This window comes from Physella acuta, unplaced genomic scaffold, assembly GCF_028476545.2.
Source record: "Physella acuta isolate Inbredline_101_S28 unplaced genomic scaffold, ASM2847654v3 ptg000119l, whole genome shotgun sequence".
NCBI lineage: Eukaryota > Metazoa > Mollusca > Gastropoda > Physidae > Physella > Physella acuta.
Window position 1 is genome coordinate 510,060 of NW_026731639.1, and position 23,087 is coordinate 533,146.

Sequence of the window (23,087 nt, forward strand, 5' to 3'; positions counted from 1 at the left end):
AAAGTTAATTTCTGGCCTATATCGATATATTTAGCCATTGATTTAGGTTTATTATTCATTTATCTATAATATTTGACACAAAAGTATGACAATATACTTCTATTAAAGCCTTGACAATGAGGTAACGTGTTCGTACATAAATAGCCGCGGGCGATTTTACGTACCCAAAACGATAGATTACAGCTAGTAGAGTCTGCTAGACTTAGCAGTGACATGTGATTGGGATGAAATTCAAGAAATTCTGAACTTGAGTCAGTCTTGACTGTTTTGCTTTTCGTGTTAAGTCGTTAAGTGTGCACTGGTCACTTTTAGTTTAAAATATCTACTTGAATCTAGAAATCTAGAGTGAGTAAGTAATCTAGACAAAGACTAGTGACTAGATTAAGTATTTTATTATGTAGGGCCTAAGTACTAAAATTGGAATGATTCTGAAATGATTTTTAGAAAAATATATCTCTTGTCTAATACTAGACCATAGCTAGCAGAAAGTAGAGTCTAGATAGATGATTTGAATCAAGATTCTACTATCGTTTCTATTTTTTGCCTCTAATGGAAAAACCAAATCTCTTCCGCAAGTAAACAATATCACGTGACTTCCGTATTACATTTTTATTTTAAATCATACAAGAGCTATAAAAAAAACTATTTTTACATTTTTTAAATTCCCAAACTTTCATCAAATATTTGAATCAATATCTAGATATCCTCTTAGTTCCTGAAGAAATTCCCACATTTGAACGTTTGTTAGATCTACTTACGTTTACTTTAGCGGCTTTTCATTATTGACCTCAACCTTTTTTGGACGACATATAACATCGTCAACACGTCGTTACTAATAAACTATAAAGACTGCCTCTCCCCAACAAAAATGACATCAGATCAAAGTATGTAAAAAGACGACATTGAATGGAGGGCATTAAAGAATGGACTGGACCGAGCGCAGCAGAAGACCGGGGAAGATGGAAAAAAAAATATGAGAAAATCAAATGTGGTACGCCAACGACAGTAGAGTTTAAGGCCGGGGTTCCCAACCTTTTTTTAAAATCTAGAGCACATTCTAAAATATAAAATATCGGTAGGGTGGCGGGCACCACCTATTTTAAATCGACAAACTCCTTCCAGAGGCGTAACGACCCTTCCCTTCACCCGGGACAAAACTTTCGATTTGCACCCCCCCCTCAAACTTTCGATTTGCACCCCCCTCAAACTTTCGATTTGCACCCCCCCCCCTCAAACTTTCGATTTCCATCCCCTTCAACCTTTCAATAATGTTTATGAAAAAAATTCTGTCTCTGTCGAATAGTGAGAGGCGGGCACATACGACACCATTAGGTGCCGCACCGGGTGACACCCGACCTCGCTAGCCACTGGGATGTAGGGACTACTTCATTTATAGACAGCCCGACCCGTATCTTATTTTAACTTGGAAAGTATCTTCGGGTGAGAATAACATGGCTAGTTTCTTCATATTCTTGATTTTCCTCAAGTAAAATTAAGTCTTCAACATGTTATGTGACAAGCGTACGCATTCCTTTGACCAATACAGAACAAACTACTTACAAGTCAGCTGTTGTTTGATTTGTCGGTTTAGCAACCATGAGCTTTACCAATCAGATCATTAGCTAAAATATTTCATCTTGAAAAAAATCTTACTAATCCGTAGCAGTGGCGTAGCGAGGTCGGGTGTCACCCGGTGCGGCACTTAATGGTGTCACCCCCCCAGAGGCGTAGCGACCCTTCCCGGGGACAAACTTTCAAGTTTTCGATTTGCACCCCCCCCATCAAACTTTCGATTTGCACCCCCCCTCAAGTTTTTCTCTATATATTTTGCTATTTTTTGCCTTGGTGTCACCCCCCCCTAAATGGTGTCACCCGGTGCGGTCCGCCCCCCCGCCCCCTTTCGCTACGCCCCTGATCCGTCGTTCCAAGCACATAGCCCCCCCACCCCCCCCACCCCACACACACAAACACATATTTGAAAACAAAAGGCGGGATAGTTTATAAAGGTCTAGTTTTATTATCTGATTGAAACAAAGGAAAGATTTCATAATAAACAGATTCGTTTTAGATTTTACTTTCTCTTGATCAGTTTTAAACTTCAAATTTGTTACACTTTTCTTGGAATATCTGTTTAGAAAAAAAGAATATAAATAATATAAATACACAAATAACAATAAATACAGTATATTACGGTTAAGTAAGTAAATGAACGAACAAACAAACACACAGAGACACTCACACGCCCTCTCTATCTGTGTCTATCTCACATGTGTGTCAATTGTGTGTCTCAGCATGTGTGTGTCTCACTGTGTGTGTCTCACTGTGTGTGTCTCACTGTGTGTGTCTTGCTGTGTGCGTCTTGCTGTGTGTGTCTTGCTGTGTGTGTCTTGCTGTGTGTGTCTCACTGTGTGTGTCTTGCTGTGTGTGTCTCAGTGTGTCTGTCTCAGTGTGTGTGTGTCTCAACGTGTGTGTCTCACTGTGTGTGTGTCAGCATGTGTATCTTGCAGTGTGTGCCTGAGTGTGTGTCTCAGTGCATGTGTCTCAACGTGTGTGTCTCACTCTGCGTGTGTCTCATTGCGTGTGTCTCATTGTGTCTCACAGTGTGTGTCTCAGTGTGTGTGTGTCATGCCGTGTGTGTCCTAGTGTGTCTCCACATACCTCACATAACCTCACGCCTCTTCAGGCGCCATCTTGAGATCTTCCTTCTTCTGCCACCCACCCCCACTAGCCCGCCCGTAGCTTTCAGCCAGCGCCTCAGTCACGTGACTCCCGATATTCTCCTGGGCCAGAAGCAGCAGGAGCGTGGCGTCGGCCCGAAGGTTGACGCCCCCCGTCAGGCGACGTCTGCAGGAGGGCAGGCAGACCTGGAGCAGACATTTGAGCAGACTGAGGACATTGACGACAGACAGAGCGACCAGGACTAGCAGAACGATGAGGGTGAGAGACTTGTAAACGCTGACCACGGTGGCGCTAGTGTCGTCATCGCCGGAACCAGCTCCACTGAACTGGCATTGGATGGTGAAGCTCTGAACTGAGTTCATCATCCGGAAATCAAACGTACAAAGCAGAGGTCCATTGCTGCGGCTATTCGTGGATCCCATCACGTGACTGTCTAGTGTCACGTGATATTTCAAAAACAAAACTTCACCAATGGTGATCGCGCAGAGTAAAATCTTGTAGAGGAAAAACCCGAAAACTGTGAAACATGACGGTGTGTTGAATGTTAGAACGCTGTCTATCAAATGACGTTTTTTCTCTACAGTCAATAGGTGAAAGTCTTTAAAAGCTTCGAGAGTTTTCTGTAGGTTGATTCCACAGCTGGCGGTGTACATTGACCATAATATCTGCGGAACTCGCAACAAGATAGCGAATACGATCATCAAAATTGGGATGTGAAAATAGAAATAATCAATGTCATGGTTGGCTTTCAACTTCAGCTCCGAAGAGGGGTTGAATTTTTTCAGATTTTTGTCTGCGTCGTTTAAATTCAAACCAATCTCGTAAAGCGAAGCACTGAGTGCTGTTTCGTTGTCCGCTTGACGGCTAGGTAGATAAGCTTTCCTGTAAGCTTCCAAGCAAACGGCGTGCGCGTATGCTGCTTGTGGGGCGCCAAATTCAGCCGGGGTCAGGCAGTGAGCTGACGTCTGCGAGCTTGACGTCATGGTTGTCTGCTGGTGCAGGGAGAAGTACAGGGTCAAAGTCCACATGACCAGCGCCATGGCCAGGAACAACACAAACGTCCAAAGGTGAAGGCCGTCGTCGAGTGTCCGTCTGCTGGTTCTCAGGTTAAGTAGCACTGAAGAGATGGACAGTGAGAGAGATAAGGGACATGGTTAAACGTGTGGCTTGTTATCTGAGTATGTACATACACGTGTATTTCTCTCTTGATACAGGCCGGTGTATGCAATAGTTTGTCTAAATCTGAACATCTAAATTATCCCTTAATCCTTGTTAGGGCCGTTGGTGTACCCGAGATTTGTGTGATGTGTCTAGGGCTAAGTGTCGCATGGTAGCCCTGACCCCTCTCCATGCCTGACCACAGCCAGATGCCTCCATCTAGAAGTTGAAGTTCATCTAGGAACTCATGCGCCCTGGCCGGTGACCTTTACCCGAAAGGCCATACGCTCAGTGATGCCGTGTTAGCTTCAGTTGTTTGATTGTTGGAGTTTTCTCTCCTAGATGGGTTGCGTTGTTCAGCTATCGAACCTCATCTGCCCGGCGGTTCGAACTCGAGACTTTTTAGCAACCATTAGCTAAGGAATAGTCAGTAGCCTGGTGCAATGTCCCAAACGGGAGGTAAGGAGAAGGGTCAAAAACTTTATTCTTATTTAAATGTATTGATGCAGTCGGTAATTACACTGAACATTTTGTAAATAAAGGTCTAGAGAAGCAGACGCTCTACGTAATAATACATTGAACAAATGTATGTATGTATACATTTTATATGTTTTTCGTGTCAGTATATCTTTTGTAAACTCGAAGATTTATTTTTTTACTTTCAATGGTATCTATGAAATAATCAATTTTTATCAATATTTTACTTTAGAAGTTTTGAACATGATACAACATAACTACAACATAAACAAACATGTTTGTTAAGTTATTGTTACAAATTTAATATGTCACGGCTCATAAAGTTTCACAACTGTTAGCTGAGATAAGTATAAACAACCTACTTTTGATGTCGTCGATTTGTCCCCTAGGAAGAAGCGAAGTGTTCACGCAGGTGCTAGTGTTTCTGCCACACGGCTAGCCTCGATGTCTTTATATACATCAGGTCCCGGAACTTGAAGACACGACATGCACACAAGAGTGGCAGCTACAGGATGTGAGCGCGAGAGTCTAAGGTGAACACTGGAACAGTGCAGCCACTTACACAATGCACGGGGACACGTGCAGCTTTGTGAGCAACAGTAGCCCAGTGATGACGTCACATGGGTTTCAAAACCAGGGGGTGAGTAAACTGTTTACTTGACACGAATTATGGCTGTGGGTCAAAAGGTTAAACAAATTTTTTGGGGGCTTATTGTTTTGTTTACGTTTTGGTCACGTGTGTGTCCAGCCTCACGACAGCCAACCCGCTGAGGGGAACACAAGAAGTGACTCCCACTTCCGGTAGGGTCACCCCATCAACAGGTCATTACGAAAGTGTAACATAGCTCCGGTATGTAACATAAACAAATTCTTATCCGGGTTCATTCTAATGTGAATGTACTCCGTCACTTTTCAGGTGCGTTATTTATTTATTTGAGATGTTTCTTTTGTTGTGGGCATTAGTCATTGTGTTTTACATAGAAGAAAAAGCTTTTTATGTAAGCTATATCATCTTGCGCATTTTCGTTTGGGTTATGGTTTATGCACATATTGGACTTGACACAAAAACAAACACATGTTTATTCAGGGAATTCTTTTTCGGAAGGCAATGCATGTACTACAGGGGGGATGTCCACTGACAAACAAGAGATGACCACTGGTAAACAGCAGTAGATGGCCACTTCTAAACAGAAGGAGATGACCACTGGTAAACAACAGAAGATGACCACTGGTAAACAACAGAAGATGGCCACTGGTAAACAACAGAAGATGACCACTGGTAAACAGCAGGAGATGACCACAAGTAAACAACAGGAGATGAACACTTCTATACAACAAGAGATGACCACAGGTAAACAACAGGAGATGACCACAGGTAAACAGCAGGAGATGACCACTAGTAAACAACAGGTGATGACCACAGGTTAACAACAGGAGATGACCACAGGTAAACAGGAGATGACCACAGGTAAACAGGAGATGACCACAGGTAAACAACAGGAGATGACCACAGGTAAACAGGAGATGACCACAGGTAAACAGGAGATGACCACAGGTAAACAACAGGAGATGACCACCGGTAAACAACAGGAGATGACCACATGTAAACAACAGGAGATGACCACCGGTAAACAACAGGAGATGACCACATGTAAACAACAGGAGATGACCACAGGTAAACAGGAGATGACCACAGGTAAACAACAGGAGATTAACACAGGTAAACAACAGGAGATGACCACCGGTAAACAACAGGAGATGACCACATGTAAACAACAGGAGATGACCACTGGTAAACAGCAGGAGATGAACACTAGTGTCAGTGAAGAAGTAGTGTAGTGTGTTTTCATATTTCTGTTTATGGTGGTTTCAGTGCACTCGTTAAGACCAGCATTTAACATATTTAAAAAAAATAGATTAAAAAAATTAGATTTAAAAAATAAATTAGATTAAAAAATAAATTAGATTTTAAAAATAAATTAGATTAAAAAAATAAATTAGATTTATTTAGGGTTGTCGGTATCGGCCGAGATCGCGGTAAAAACATGACCCGAAATCTCCCATTACTTTCTGATACCGGGCGCACAAGCTTTGGTTTTGCATACTAATAAGTTTTTAATTTATGGTAATTAATTAAGTTTAAAAGGTCATTTCCTAATGTTAAATGAAAAGTAAAATGGTTTTCCCATTGTTTTGATAGCTTAGCCATCTGATTGCACGCTGTCTCTGCTTTGGTCTTCCCCCTGTATGAAGGCTAGTTTCAAATACGTTGGAATCACGATTTTTTAAAAGGTTATTCTAGATGAGTGAAGATTACCGAGCAGACATATCTATATATATGTGGAAATGATATTTGTTTTTGGATATTTTGACTCTGACATTAGATATACTCGTTTATAGGTAGTCACTGTATGTAGGTCGCGTTGCCACCATTGTTATATTTTTTCATCCCGATCTTCCGGCCTTTAAGTTTGATCAATTAACAACAGCATTCTTATGGAATGTGCAAACAAATCTCCTAATTTTTGTTTTCAAAATATATTTACATACCCATCTTTCATTTTTTCAGCTCTAGTTCTAGTTTTGCAGAATGTTTTTCCTAAAATCCAATTTTGTCAGACTAGACTGACAAGAGTCAGACCTAGGTTACCTGTCTGTTGCTATACACTTAAATACACTAGCATTGTGCTAATTGTAATTTTAAGTATTCTAGTTCTACTTACCCTTAGACATAGTTATATGCTGAAAATCAGAATCCATACACAATTCACACATAAAAACATTGGTCTGATAACTTCATTTCACTTATTACAAAATGGCTTATATGGACTCTACTTCACCTGCCCAAAATAACAAGGCAGTTATATACACATTACAGTGTTCAAGCCATTTACTTTAGATTTCTGACTATGTAGTTCTTTCATTCACTGTATTTATATAAAATATTGCTTTAGAAACATTTTCATATTTGCGCAGCAGTTTTATAACAAAATGGCTTAAAGATGGACTCTACTTCACCTGCCCAAAATAATGAGGCAATTATATGCACATGACAGTGTTCAAGTCATTTACTTTAGATTTCTAACTTTGTAGTTCTTTCATTTGCTGTATTTATATAAAATTTGGCTTTAGAAACATTTTCATATTTGCGCAGCACACAGTTTTTTGGGGTTATGGGAGGAAGCCAACACAAAAATATAACTTCTGTATTATTTTTATTCATTTCAATAGCATTTACAAGTTCTATATACCATTCTAGCTAAACTATGCAAATATGAACAAAATACAACTGCAAGTAAAATAACTATGCTCAATTTATTCAGGTATACCATGACTTGTCACAATTGGCCAATGCAAAGACAAGGGGATTCCACCCCTCACAAAAAAATTCGCTAAAAAAAACTATTTGAGCTAGACAGAAAATCTTTTTTGTTTTGTTTTCATTTTGTTGAGCTCTACAAGAATATGTAATTTTTATTTTTATATGATGATTAGTGCTTTTTTACTAAAATCCTTAGATTTAAAAAATAAATTAGATTTAAAAAATAAATTAGATTTAAAAAATAAATTAGATTTAAAAAATAAATTAGATTTAAAAAATAAATTAGATTTGAAAAATTAATTAGATTTAACAAATAAATTAGATTTAAAAATTAAATTAGATAGGTAACTTGATTAATGAGAGAACCAGTAAAACATTTAAATGATCTTCACAATAATAACTTAGAGAAAACATACAGCTTCTTAACAAGAGAATTATAATGATATCTGAAGGTGGGGAAGTAGGCTAAATTTTTCTGGGAATCTAAAAGTTAATACTGGAGAAATAGAACCATCCCCTTCCAACAAATAAACAAATAAACACTAGCCAACTTCGTTGATATATTTAGCAGTCAAAAATTTTGGACTGTTTGGTCTAATGTTAGCTTCCACTCATATAATATCCTGGCCCCCACTCCCTTAAAATTTTATGTCCCTGTACTATCACGTGTCATGGCGCTCATAGTTACCAGGATTTTGAAAGGTTTTCTTTCGTCTAGATTTGAGTCTTTCCAAGAGTAACTGTTTACCATTTTACTAAGTTTTGCTAGACATTTAAAGAGTCGCATTCATCAGTTCAAATTGCGTCCGTTATCTGTTTTAAAAATAAATCTCTGTTATCTATTCAATAACGAAACAAAATTGTTTTGTTTGATTCAGGGCCCAAACAAATTAAAAATAGATCCATTTTACTGTGACACAGTTTGTTTTGATTGCGTTAATATAATTCTTTTATTCTCAGAAAAAAGTCTGTATTACTTTTTGTCATAGGAAATATCTTTTTTAAAATATTGCTTTCAAGTCGGCAATATTTTAACTGCAGATAAAATTTTCTGGTGAAAGCGAAGTAACTCATTAAAAAATAGTTTTAAAAAGTAAACCTGATTACCTACCCTGGATCGTTAGATTAAACTAAACTATCAGCTACTGCTAGTCACTTGTATTTTGGAATAGGGGAAGTAATTCAAGTAATTAAAACAATCGAGAGTAAAAATATAAATAATTAACACTGTTGATTATATTTTTGAAAAAAAAAAATAATAAAAAACAAAAACCCCACCAAGAATTAGATCTATCTTGAAATTCCTAATATCTTTTATTTAACTCTTTAATTTGACAGAATTAAAGCAGATAAAATATCATAAAACGCTTTAGCCAACCGATGAACGAAAAGGTTGATATTTGTATGAAACACCGTTACATCATTGTAAAACTCTTCTGTTGATGTGTTAATTAAAGAAGTTAACCGGCTGTGATACTGAGATTATAATAGTAGACTTGGTTTCTTACCAGTGGCGTAATGAGGTCGGGTGTCACCCAGTGCGGCACTTAATGGTGTCACCCTCCCAGAGGCGCAGCGACCCTTCCCGGGGACAAACTTTCAAATTTTCGATTTGCACCCCCCCCCCCCTCAAAATTTCGATTTTCACCCCCATTCTCAAACTTTCGATTTGCTCCCCCCCCCCATCGAACTTTTGATTTGCACCCCCCCTCCAAGTTTTTCTCTATATATTTTGCTATTTTTTGCCTTGGTGTCACTCCCCTAAATGGTGTCACCCGGTGCGGTCCGCACCCCCCCCCCCCTCGCTACGCCTCTGTTTTTTTACTAATAATTTTTGTGAAAGATTATACAGCTTGTTATCATGATGCGAATGTTAAATACAGTTGTGATATTTAATTATGTCCATAATATTTAGCTCATCAGTTTAACTCAAACTTGGTTTAAAACTTGTTTCGCTTGTTCAACGGTGGTATTTTTTATGTGAACAATGAAGAGGTTAGTGTGACGTCTTGAGTTACCGGACCTGACGCGCGGAGTGAACCGGATATCTGCAGTACTGTAGTGAAAAAAGGGAGAGTCCAAAACGAGGGGTGTTCACATCGTCCTGTGTTACTAGACTACTAGCAGTAGTTGTAACCTACTGCACGAATTCTATGGTATTTGTCCCAATGGCGACACTAGGTCGAGTCTCACCCTGTGTGGGTAACTGCTGGGGTCACCCCCCCCCCCCCCCCCCCACCCAACTACTTCATTCAATAACTGAATTTTCTGTTTCGTCACAACTGGATAAAACATTGTTTTAACGGTATATATTTCGATTTTTTTCGATGTGATGTCACCCCCTAATTGGTGTCACCCCCTAATTGGTGTCACCCCCTAATTGGTGTCACCCCCTAATTGGTGTCACCCGGTGCAGACTACACCCAACGCCCCCGCCATTAGACACTACTGGTTTTTCCTACATCGTTTTTGGCAGTTGTCCTACCTGAGTCCTGCTAATTTTGTCCTACCTGGGTCCTAATTTTGTCCTACCTGGGTCCTAATTTTGTCCTACCCACCTGGGTCCTAATTTTGTCCTACCTGGGTCCTAATTTTATCCTACCTACCTGGGTCCTAATTTTGTCCTACCACGGTCCTAATTTTGTCCTACCAGGGTCCTAATTTTGTCCTACCTCGGTCCTAATTTTGTCCTACCCACCTGGGTCCTAATTTTGTCCTACCTGGGTCCTAATTTTGTCCTACCTGGGTCATAATTTTGTCCTTTCTACTTGGGTTCTAATTTTGTCCTAATTTTGTCCTACCCGAGTCCTAATTTTGTCCTACCTGCCTAATTTTATCCTACCTGAGTCCTAATTTTATCCTACCCGAGTCCTAATTTTGTCCTACCTGGGTCCTAATTTTGTCCTGCCTGGGTCCTAATTTTGTCCTTTCTACCTGGGTCCTAATTTTGTCCTAATTTTGTCCTACCCGAGTGCTAATTTTGTCCTAACTGCCTAATTTTGTCCTACCTGAGTCCTAATTTTATCCTACCTGAGTCCTAATTTTATCATACCTGGGTCCTAATTTTGTCCTACCTGAGTCCTAATTTTGTCCTACCCGAGTCCTAATTTTGTCCTACCTGAGTCCTAATTTTATCCTACCTGAGTCCTAATTTTATCCTACCCGAGTCCTAATTTTATCCTACCTGGGTCCTAATTTTGTCCTACCTGAGTCCTAATTTTGTCCTACCCGAGTCCTAATTTTGTCCTACCTGAGTCCTAATTTTATCCTACCCGAGTCCTAATTTTATCCTACCTGGGTCCTAATTTTGTCCTACCTGAGTCCTAATTTTGTCCTACCTGAGTCCTAATTTTGTCCTACCTGAGTCCTAATTTTAACATTGTTATAATTTTTGCTGGTCCTACATAATGTTTGCCAAGTGGCGTTTACCCAATGGTGGCTAATGCTACGACAATCAATTTTGTACTCATTAATGTCCTGCCCTTGTAACACACCAGGGGCACTCCGAGACAACGTTATCCAGGCCAAGTTTCATAATGGGACAATATTACCCAGATCAACGCTAATAATGGGATAACATTATCTAGATCAACGCTTACAATTGGATATTATTCAGATCAACTCTCATAATGGGACAATATTGTTAAAATCCCTTCGACAATGCAAGACTTCTAAAGTATCAATTGTTTTTCGTAAACATTGAAAACAATTTGTTTATTGTTATGAACAAAATGTTTCAAACAAAAATTGTTTACAGAAGGGGACGTTATTGTTTACCGAAATTGATATTTACAGGTCCAAATTTGATCTTACAACGCACCTGATAAATCTAAACTGATCCTAAGTTGACAAACATGTCTAAACTAAACTCAGTTTTACAGACACGTTTAGACTAAGCCTAAATGTACAAACAAGTCTCAAGGAATCTTTACCTAACATAGAAGATTTAATTTCTCCTCACCTGGTATTAACTTTACACTTAACTTCAATTGCCCTATACTTAATTACTTAATACAATCAAAAAAAAAAAAAAAAAAGGAAAAAAAAATGATCTCAATCAACAGTCTAAAATATACTTTCCCTGATCTATCAGCTATGACCTAGCCTCGACTGACCTACAAGACCTGACATGCATTGACCTCACCATCATGATGACAGAGCGGGGTGACTCACAACTGTCTTTTTGTTCAAACTCAATCAATAAAAATACCTGCAGATATCACCATGACAACGGGAGATGCCGTGAATGGTCGTGGTTAACTTGAAGCTAAGTTTTAGTTTAAGCAAGAGACTTAGTTCAAGACATTTTTAACAATGTAAAATGTAAATTTATTTACCAGATTAGTTAATCAAGTGAACGATTTGGTGAAACATGTAGGTCAGACATATGTTGGTCAGACAGACGTGTTGGCCGGATATATTAGTCAGATAGACATGTTGGTCAGATGTATTTGTCAGATAGACATGTTGGTCAGACATGTTGGTCAGATAGACATGTTGGTCAGACATGTTGGTCAGATAGACATGTTGGTCAGACATGTTGGTCAGACAGACGTGTTGGCCGGATATATTAGTCAGATAGACATGTTGGTCAGACATGTTGGTCAGACATGTTGGTCAGATAGACATGTTGGTCAGATATATTGGTCAGATAGACATGTTGGTCAGATAGATATGTTGGTCAGATATATTGGTCAGATAGACATGTTGGTCAGATGTATTTGTCAGATAGACATGTTGGTCAGATATATTGGTCAGATAGACATGTTGGTCAGACATGTTGGTCAGATGTATTTGTCAGATAGACATGTTGGTCAGATATATTGGTCAGACAGACATGTTGGTCAGATGTATTTGTCAGATAGACATGTTGGTCAGATATATTGGTCAGATAGACATGTTGGTCAGATGTATTTGTCAGATAGACATGTTGGTCAGATATATTGGTCAGATAGACATGTTGGTCAGATGTATTTGTCAGATAGACATGTTGGTCAGATATATTGGTCAGACAGACATGTTGGTCAGATGTATTTGTCAGATAGACATGTTGGTCAGATATATTGGTCAGACAGACATGTTGGTCAGATGTATTTGTCAGATAGACATGTTGGTCAGACATGTTGGTCAGATAGACATGTTGGTCAGACATGTTGGTCAGATAGACATGTTGGTCAGACATGTTGGTCAGACAGACGTGTTGGTCAGATGTATTTGTCAGATAGACATGTTGGTCAGACATGTTGGTCAGATAGACATGTTGGTCAGACATGTTGGTCAGACATGTTGGTCAGATAGACATGTTGGTCAGATATATTGGTCAGACAGACATGTTGGTCAGATGTATTTGTCAGATAGACATGTTGGTCAGACATGTTGGTCAGATAGACATGTTGGTCAGACATGTTGGTCAGATAGACATGTTGGTCAGACATGTTGGTCAGACAGACGTGTTGGCCGGATATATTAGTCAGATAGACATGTTGGTCAGACATGTTGGTCAGACATGTTGGTCAGATAGACATGTTGGTCAGATATATTGGTCAGATAGACATGTTGGTCAGATAGACATGTTGGTCAGATATATTGGTCAGATAGACATGTTGGTCAGATGTATTTGTCAGATAGACATGTTGGTCAGATATATTGGTCAGATAGACATGTTGGTCAGATGTATTTGTCAGATAGACATGTTGGTCAGATATATTGGTCAGATAGACATGTTGGTCAGATGTATTTGTCAGATAGACATGTTGGTCAGATATATTGGTCAGATAGACATGTTGGTCAGATAGACATGTTGGTCAGATATATTGGTCAGATAGACATGTTGGTCAGATATATTGGTCAGATAGACATGTTGGTCAGATGTATTTGTCAGATAGACATGTTGGTCAGATATATTGGTCAGATAGACATGTTGGTCAGATGTATTTGTCAGATAGACATGTTGGTCAGACATGTTGGTCAGATAGACATGTTGGTCAGATATATTGGTCAGATAGACATGTTGGTCAGATGTATTTGTCAGATAGACATGTTGGTCAGACATGTTGGTCAGATAGACATGTTGGTCAGATATATTGGTCAGATAGACATGTTGGTCAGATATATTTTTCAGATAGACATGTTGGTCAGACATGTTGGTCAGATAGACATGTTGGTCAGATGTATTTGTCAGATAGACATGTTGGTCAGATATATTGGTCAGACAGACATGTTGGTCAGATGTATTTGTCAGATAGACATGTTGGTCAGATGTATTTGTCAGATAGACATGTTGGTCAGATATATTGGTCAGATAGACATGTTGGTCAGATGTATTTGTCAGATAGACATGTTGGTCAGATATATTGGTCAGATAGACATGTTGGTCAGATGTATTTGTCAGATAGACATGTTGGTCAGATATATTGGTCAGACAGACATGTTGGTCAGATGTATTTGTCAGATAGACGTGTTGGTCAGATGTATTTGTCAGATAGACATGTTGGTCAGATATATTGGTCAGATAGACATGTTGGTCAGATAGACATGTTGGTCAGATAGACATGTTGGTCAGATATATTGGTCAGATAGACATGTTGGTCAGATATATTGGTCAGACAGACATGTTGGTCAGATGTATTTGTCAGATAGACATGTTGGTCAGATATATTGGTCAGATAGACATGTTGGTCAGATGTATTTGTCAGATAAACATGTTGGTCAGATGTATTTGTCAGATAGACATGTTGGTCAGATGTATTTGTCAGATAGACATGTTGGTCAGATATATTGGTCAGATAGACATGTTGGTCAGATATGTTGGTCAGACAGACATGCTGGACAGACATGCTGGCCAGACAGACATGCTGGTCAGACATACTGGCCAGCCGCTTTTATGTTGGTCATACATTCTTGCTTACTTCTATTCTCCACACACTGACCAGGCCCGTTTGGTACTTGACTGAAGTTGCGATAAGTAGGTCAGAAAAACACAAGCACCCCCTCCCCCCCCCCCCCTTCCGAAGATTGAATGTCAGCATTGCCAGTGAGTCATGAATGATGGACAGGGTATGAGGCGGGTGTCGCCAGTCCATTGCTTTTTTGGGGAGGAGAGGTGGGGACAGAGAGGAGGGGACTAAAAAGCCTGACAGTCGGAACTAACTAAAAGCAACCAACCCCATATGAAACTCAATTTTGTAGTTGAAAACTAACTAGCCTCTTATGTTCCTAGTCTATTTTATGTATGCGCATGCGTGTCAAGTTATGTCTTGTTAAGTGTTACTCATCCTTTTCTACTGTTTTTAATTCTCCGCTAAAGGGATGTAAGTATATGGGACTGGGTTAAAGGTTAGTGCAAGGGTTAGGCTAAAACCGAATACTTGGGTTTGCCAAAAGTGCTGGGGTTAAGCTAAAGTTAAAAGCTAGTTTTAGACTAAATGTTACTGCTTACATTAGGTTAAAAGTTAGTACCAGGGTTATACTAAAATTCTGTGCAAAGGTTAGGCTAAACGTTAATACTGGTGTTAGGTTAAAAGTTAGTGCTAGGGTTATACTAAAATTTTGTGCAAAGGTTAGGCTAAACGTTAATACTGGCGTTAGGTTAAAAGTTATTGGTAGGGTATGGTGAGGTTAGTGCCAGATTTTGGTAAAATTTACTGTTAGGGTTAAGCAAATAAAAAAATTAGTACTGATAACAAGCATTATAACATTCAAGCTAACCCGATTTTGAGACTGTCCCTATAACATCAAACTAAAAAGACCCCCTAATTGTTGTGGTTAGGTCTATAGGCATCACACAATACAGCTGAAAACCATTAACTTTAGCCCTAGTTCTCTCCCCTCGCCACACTTTCTACGCAGTAACATCTCAACGAGAGGACATTTTTTTTTATAAAACATGGCCAAACGTTGTGCCATAGAAACACCGTACACGCCGTGTCTGTCCCACACACAACATACGCACGGCCACCGGCGCTAGTACGGATCTCAGTACTTGGTCTCTCAATCTCAGGCCTGATTAAAAACTTGAGACTTATCCTGGATTATGTTGCTGGTTAATCCGTTTGTCTGAGAACTAATTGCATGTAAGTAGGCCTAAACGATCCATTTTTTAAAAAGATAATATGCTTTCTTTTTTAAAAAAATAGTATACATTTAAACTAATGACCTCTTGTGACCTTATCAACTTGCCCCCCCCCCTCCCTTCAAATAGAAATGTAGATACTCTGTCTCCTGTCGCATTTCTTTACACCTGTAAGTCAACTGTGACGTAGCCCATGCGCTGAATAGGTGGGCGTATGGCCTAGTTTTTAACTACATGTGTCTCATCGGAATATCAGGCAGGTCTATAAAACTATGGGCCACATGCTTCCACTATAAGTGGCCACGATATTAGGTGGCCATTTGTTATACAGACCACATGCTTCCACTATAGGTGGCCACAATATTGGATGGCCATTTGTTATACAGGCCACATGCTTCCACCATTGGTGGCCACAATATTCGATGGCCATTTGTTCAGCAGGCCACATGCTTCCACCATTGGTGGCCACAATATTGGATGGCCATTTGTTCAGCAGGCCACATCCTTCAATGATTCGTAAACTTGGCCAATTTAATCAATATTAAGAAGCCACACGTTTCAATCGTTGATATAATTGGCCATTGGCCACAATAATGGGAAGGCCACCTTGTTTATATGGGCCACATGTTTTAATTAATAATGTAATTGGCAAGTGGCCACAATAATGGGAAGGCCACCTTGTTTATATGGGCCACATGTTTTAATTAATAATGTAATTGGCAAGTGGCCGTAATATTAGGAAGGCCATTTGTTCTATGGGCCACATGTTTCAATATTGGTAAAAGTGGCCAGTGGCCACACTATTAGAAAGACCATCTGGTTTATGGGCCACTTGTTTAAATTATTAAAGTATCAGGCCAGTGGTCATAATATTAGGATGACCATTTGTTTTATTGGCCAAATGGTTCAATAACAATTGTAATGGACCAGTAGCCACACCATTAGAAAGATCCTCTGTTAATTGGCTCACACGTTTCAATCTCTTGTATAAGTGGCCAGAATATTGTAATGGCCATCGATTCTCCGGGCCACTCGTGTGCTCTGGATACAACCTGACCGAATTTCTATTCAAACAATTAGAGCTACAACTCTAGGGACAGGTGCGATCTACGTTACCGGGATCTTACTGTGTTTCATTCTTTTAAAAAATGTTAATTAATTGTGTAGCTGTGACAGCTGGTTAATGTTGGTACACGGTGCTCAAGGCGTGTGACAACCACCTACACACACCAACCAGCTACACACACCAACCAGCTACATACAGCAACCAAGCTACACACCAACCAGCTACACACACCAACCAGCTACACACAGCAACCAAGCTACACACAGCGACCAGCTACACACGAAAACCAGCTACACACACCAACCAGCTACACACACCATCCAGCTACACACACCAACAAGCTACACACGACAACCAGCTACACACACCAACAAGCTACACACGACAACCAGCTACACACACCAACAAGCTACACACGACAACCAGCTACACACACCAACCAGCTACACACAGCAACCAGCTACACACAGCTACCAGCTACACACAGCTACCAGCTACACACACCAACCAGCTACACACACCAACCAGCTACACACAGCAACCAAGCTACACACAGCGACCAGCTACACACGAAAACCAGCTACACACACCAACCAGCTACACACACCATCCAGCTACACACACCAACAAGCTACACACGACAACCAGCTACACACACCAACAAGCTACACACGACAACCAGCTACACACACCAACCAGCTACACACAGCTACCAGCTACACACACCAACCAGCTACACACAGCTACCAGCTACACACACCAACCAGCTACAAACACCAACCAGCTAAACACACCAACCACCTACACACACCAACCAGCTACACACACCAACCACCTATACACACCAACCAGCTACACACACCAACCACCTACACACACCAACCAGCTACACACACCACCCACCTACACACACCAACCAGCTACACACCAACCAGCTACACACACCAACCAGCTACACACACCAACCACCTACACACCAACCAACTACACACACCAACCAGCTACACACACGAACCACTTACACACACCAACCAGCTACACACACCAACCAGCTACACACACCAACCAGCTACACACCAACCACCTACACACCAACCAGCTACACATTAACCTCCTACACACACCAACCAGCTACACACCAACCAGCTACACACACCAACCAGTTACACACACCAACCAGCTACACACACCAACCAGCTACACACACCAACCAGCTACACACACCAACCAGCTACACACACCAACCAGCTACACACTAACCAGCTAAACACACCAACCAGCTACACACACCAACCAGCTACACACACCAACCACCTACACACAGCAACCAGCTACACACACCAACCAGCTACACACATCAACCAGATACACACACCAACCAGCTACACACACCAACCAGCTACACACACCAACCAGCTACACACACCAACCAGCTACACACTAACCAGCTAAACACACCAACCAGCTACACACACCAACCAGCTACACACACCAACCAGCTACACACACCAACCAGCTACACACACCAACCACCTACACACTAACCACCTACACACCAACCAACTAAACACGTCAACCAGCTACACACACCAACCAGCTACACACACCAACCAGCTACACACTAACCAGCTACACACTAACCAGCTACACACCAACCACCTACACACCAACCAGCTACACACCAACCACCTACACACACCAACCAGCTACACACACCAACCAGCTACACACTAACCATTTACACACACCAACCAGCTACACACACCAACCAGCTACACACACCAGCCAGCTACACACACCAACCAGCTACACACACCAACCAGCTACACACTAACCAGCTAAACACACCAACCAGCTACACACACCAACCAGCTACACACACCAACCAGCTACACACACCAACCAGCTACACACACCAACCACCTACACACAGCAACCAGCTACACACAGCAACCAGCTACACACACCAACCAGCTACACACGTCAACCAGCTACACACCAACCACCTCCCACATATTTGACATTTCTCTACCCCCCACCATCAAGCTAAAGACAACACACCGTCAACTCACAATTAGCTCACCGTCCAACCACTTACAACCCCTTGTGTCAACCTTGAGATGAAAACTAAAATACTTGCTGTCATCTAACACTATACTCAGTCTCTCAAACAACCCACTGACAACCATTTGACAACCAACCCACCATTAATTTCCGAATACCACCCAACTATGGCATTCATTTATAACATTTGTTCTAGCGAGCTTTAGAAATTTCGCAACCTTCTATTTTCTCCTTTGATTTACACAGTACAGCGTCAGTGAAGTAGATGTGTCCTTTACAACTTAACTGGGTGCTAAAGGATACAGTTTAGATTAATGAAGGGATTGTTGTGTGGTCTGCATTTTATTTTCCCCACCGTGAGTTAGGTACCCATCAGAGCTGGGTGGACTCAGGGACTATATACAAACCTGAACCAATTAGATTAATGTTAGGGTAAGGTTTATTTTTAGGATTAGGGGACTAGGGTATGGTTAATGTTATATTTTATATAATCTTGTTAGGGTCGATCTAATGTTAGAGTTAAGATTATTGTTAAGATAATTATTACGGTTAGGGAATTCTATTGTTAGGGTCATTGTATATTTATGAAGGTTTGGGTTGCCTCGCAGAAATTATGCGCGAGTCAACTGAATCGTAAGCTGAGAAACTGTGTTGCCATCAGTTTCTATGTATGCTTATGTTGTGGCTGGTTCAGGGGGGTTGTAACTGTTTCATATAATTTGTAACCGTAAACACTATCGCCCAAGCTGTAAGAATATTACTACTTCATCGTGATAACGTTGTTGACCTTGTCAAAATTTCCCCACCGCTACGCAGTTTGCCCATAAGTAAATTTAAATAGAGGTGCCACATCAGTTATATTTGTGTCTGTATTGTAATTTCAAAAAATAAATTACACGTTTCAAACTGTATATATAAGTAATTATGTGTGAAGTTTTATGTATAACATTTTCTAATTCAATTATTCGTAAGCAAATACATTATACAATTGCCTTAAACTTAACGTCCCTCTTGCCAAGTGGTACTACCCGTAGAGGTTTTTTAAAATTGCAATGCGTCGTAATGGTTATTTTAAGAATGACAAACTGATGCAGCTGTTAATACGTGTTGTAAACGTAGACACTACTAGACCAGGGGTCGGCAACCTGCGGCTCGCGAGCCGCATGCGGCTCTTTTGATATCAAGATGCGGCTCTCCAGCTCCTTGCACAAATACTAATAATCTTAATAAAAAAATAAAATATTTGAAATAAAAAAATGTTAGTGGCTCTTTAAAACCAGGGAAATTTTGAAAATTGTAACTTTTGGCTCTTCCGCTTCAAAAGGTTGCCAACCCCTGTACTAGACTAGTGCAATAATACTTAATTGCTGCATGAAAAGAAATCTTGTGATTTACATAGATGTGCCGACCAAAAATATTTTTTAACAAATATTGTTTAAAACTTTGAGTTTAAAAAGTTTCCAAAAAGGCGCCACTTTGCTGAAAATGGCCAGAGGGGGAGCGGCTGCTCCCCCTGCTCCCCCCCCCCCTGCGTACGCTACAGCTACTACCCCCCCCCCCCCCCACTTTCAAAATTGCTGTTCAATTTATTTTTTCTTAAAACAACGATATTTTTCCAAAATCTTGTTTGAACTACCAACAATGAGTATTTTAACCAATTTCTATCACAATTTATTAAAAAAAAATTTCTAGAACGCGAAAGAACGGCTATAATACGTTTACTAACATTGTTTTTTTATAATGCAAAAATGTGACGTCACGCCACCTGACCCCCCTCCCTCTCCCCCCAGTGGCGTAGCTAGGATTTTCGGGCCCCTATGCAAAAATTATCAATTGGCCCCTTCGTAACCCGTTAGGCCACAACTGAGTCAAACATGGGCAGCGGAGAAATGGATTGCTACCAGTGTTTCTTCCAGACTTTTTTCTCTTTTTTTCTCTAAAATTTCCGGTGGAACGAGACACTATTAACAGTATATACTTTCTATATCAACTCCATTTTTTTCGGGGGGTAGGGGGTAGACTCTCTTCGGGAGAGGGGGGGGGGTGGGGTTCTACCCACCGAAAATGCAAAATTGCTGGGGGGAGGAGGAGGTGGGGGGGGGGAGTTACACCTTCAGTAAAAGCTCAGGGGGACAGCCTACCTTGTGATCACTAACCAAGCACAATTTTTAAAAATTGTATCATAATTTATTTAGATTTGATTTCTTTTTCATGCTTTTAAGTTTGCAAAATTTTTAATGAGCTTCTTGAGATCTATTTTAGCTGGCCAAGTTACTGACCCAAAAAAGCATATTTACTATTTGTTTCATAACATCATCATAATATGCAAATAATCAGATTTAAAAATCTCATCATAGACATCAAACTCTCAATTATCACCATCGAATGTTAAAGAAGTTTTATACGGAACTGGCGTACCCGTCCGCATTTATGCGACCTAGTCGTACATATAAGGGAGACAGAAGGAGGTTGCAGGTCTCTGGGTGGTGGTGGTGGTGGTGGGGGGGGGGGGGGTTGGGAGTTTCCCTCTCAGTTGAGGTTTTTAGCGATACGTGAAAATGTACGGGTGCCGGATGTCGTATCTCACATTCAAATTTTATAGGCTGATTCCCTGAATTGCTTACCAAAACTGCGGCAGTGCTTGTGGTCTTATTATTACGGGGTGGTTCCTTATCGACGCCACCCCCCCCCACACACACATTCAGCGCCTGTGGCGTTACTATTACGAGTGGCCCTGTAAGCCTGTGGTGTTGTTAAAACGGGGTGGGCCCTTTTCGACGCCACTCCTCCCCCACATTCAGCGCCTGTGGTGTTATCAATACGGGTGGGCCCTGTTCGACGCCACCACACCCACCACACACACACACTGAATGCCACTGCCTGTACACTATGAAAGGACTTTTTGAAATTTTGAATAATTTCTACAGTAAAAAATAAGCAACTTGATTTCCATTTTCTTTTTGAAATTATTTATATAAAATAAATATGAAAATTTATTAAATTTTTTTAAAGAAGGAAAATGGCCTTGGGCCCCTATGCCTTGCTTACTCTAGCTTTACGGTAGCTACGCCACTGCCTCCCCCTCGTCACACACCGTCACAAAATTATGGACTCCCCTTCCCCTTCGAGTGTGACGTCATTTATGGACGACCCCTCATGCGTGGGGTGGGCACTCCCATTAGGCGCGGACGGCCGGGAACGCATATCGTACATCATGCATAAGAAGGTTGACGGTCTATATTTGGGCGCGAACGCCCGGGGAGACATGTTGCTCGATGGCGGTTTAAATTACGGGGAGGGGAAGAAGGGAAATTTGGGCCGTTGCGCCAAATTTTTTGTACCGTAAGGAAGCATTGGTAACAGCAGCATAGCTGCCGTAAAACTAGTGTAAGCAATGCACGGGGCCCATTGAGCCTAGGGGCACCTATCCCTCTTGAAAAAGTTAAAGATCCCCCCCCCTCCCTTCACACATGTGAACGTCATAAGTGGATGACCGTACACCAGCGCTTGTTACATGGCCGTTACCTGGTAGGGTCATAAGCGGTCATAGTGTTGGCATCTTTCAGCACGACCTAGTCGAAATTTCTCTCGGTAGTCTCGATCGGTGACGAAGTAAGCACGAAAAACAAGACAGAATAAGCAAGTTAAATAAAAGCTTGTATTAAAAGAAGTTTAAAAGGAGAAGGTAAAGAGGTGTAACACGGAGAGAACTTATGATGTCTGTGTATTATTACAAAACTTCTTAAGCGGGCAGTATCACCCAGACAATTAAAAATTGACGAAAAATGTGCCAAAAATAAAAAACCTATTATACATACACACATACATTTTTTTACCATAATAGTAATTATCAAGGAGCTATAAAACAGCACACAAAAGAAAGTTAACGTATGATGCAAATTTTTTTTATAAATAATTTTACCAAAAAATGTTTACTAAGTAGTTTTTGGCTGCGGTTTTCCAACATTTAGACCCTTCCTGCTGAAAATACTCTAGGTCAGGGGTCGGCAACCTGCGGCTCGAGAGCCGCATGCGGCTCTTTTGATATCAAGATGCGGCTCTGCAGCTCTTTGAACAAATACTAATAATCTTAATTAAAAAATAAAATATTTAAAATAAAAAAAAATGTTAGTGGCTCTTTAAAACCAGTGAAATTTTGAAAATTGTAACTTTTGGCTCTTCCGCTTCAAAGGGTTGCCGACCCCTGCTCTAGGTGATGCTTTACAGGGTAGCCGATCGATGGAACTAGA

At 40.7% G+C, this 23,087-nt stretch overlaps 2 protein-coding genes across 2 annotated transcripts in view; one reads left to right on the forward strand and one right to left on the reverse strand.

Moving 5' to 3' along the window:
• Positions 1-1,994: 1,994 nt before the first annotated feature.
• Positions 1,995-4,888, reverse strand: LOC131934869 (uncharacterized). Its single transcript, XM_059291018.1, has 3 exons — positions 4,677-4,888; positions 2,659-3,796; positions 1,995-2,127 (listed from the first exon to the last, which is right to left on the reverse strand). Coding segments are annotated over exons 1-2 (1,128 nt in total). The 5' UTR covers positions 4,678-4,888; the 3' UTR covers positions 1,995-2,127; positions 2,659-2,669.
• Positions 4,889-15,591: 10,703 nt separating this feature from the next.
• LOC131934871 (uncharacterized) overlaps positions 15,592-23,087 on the forward strand; it is a 57,190-nt gene continuing 49,694 nt past the window's right edge. Inside the window, exon 1 of the mRNA XM_059291020.1 lies at positions 15,592-15,708. The gene's annotated coding sequence lies outside the window, so the exon portion shown is untranslated. The remainder of the gene's footprint in view (positions 15,709-23,087) is intronic.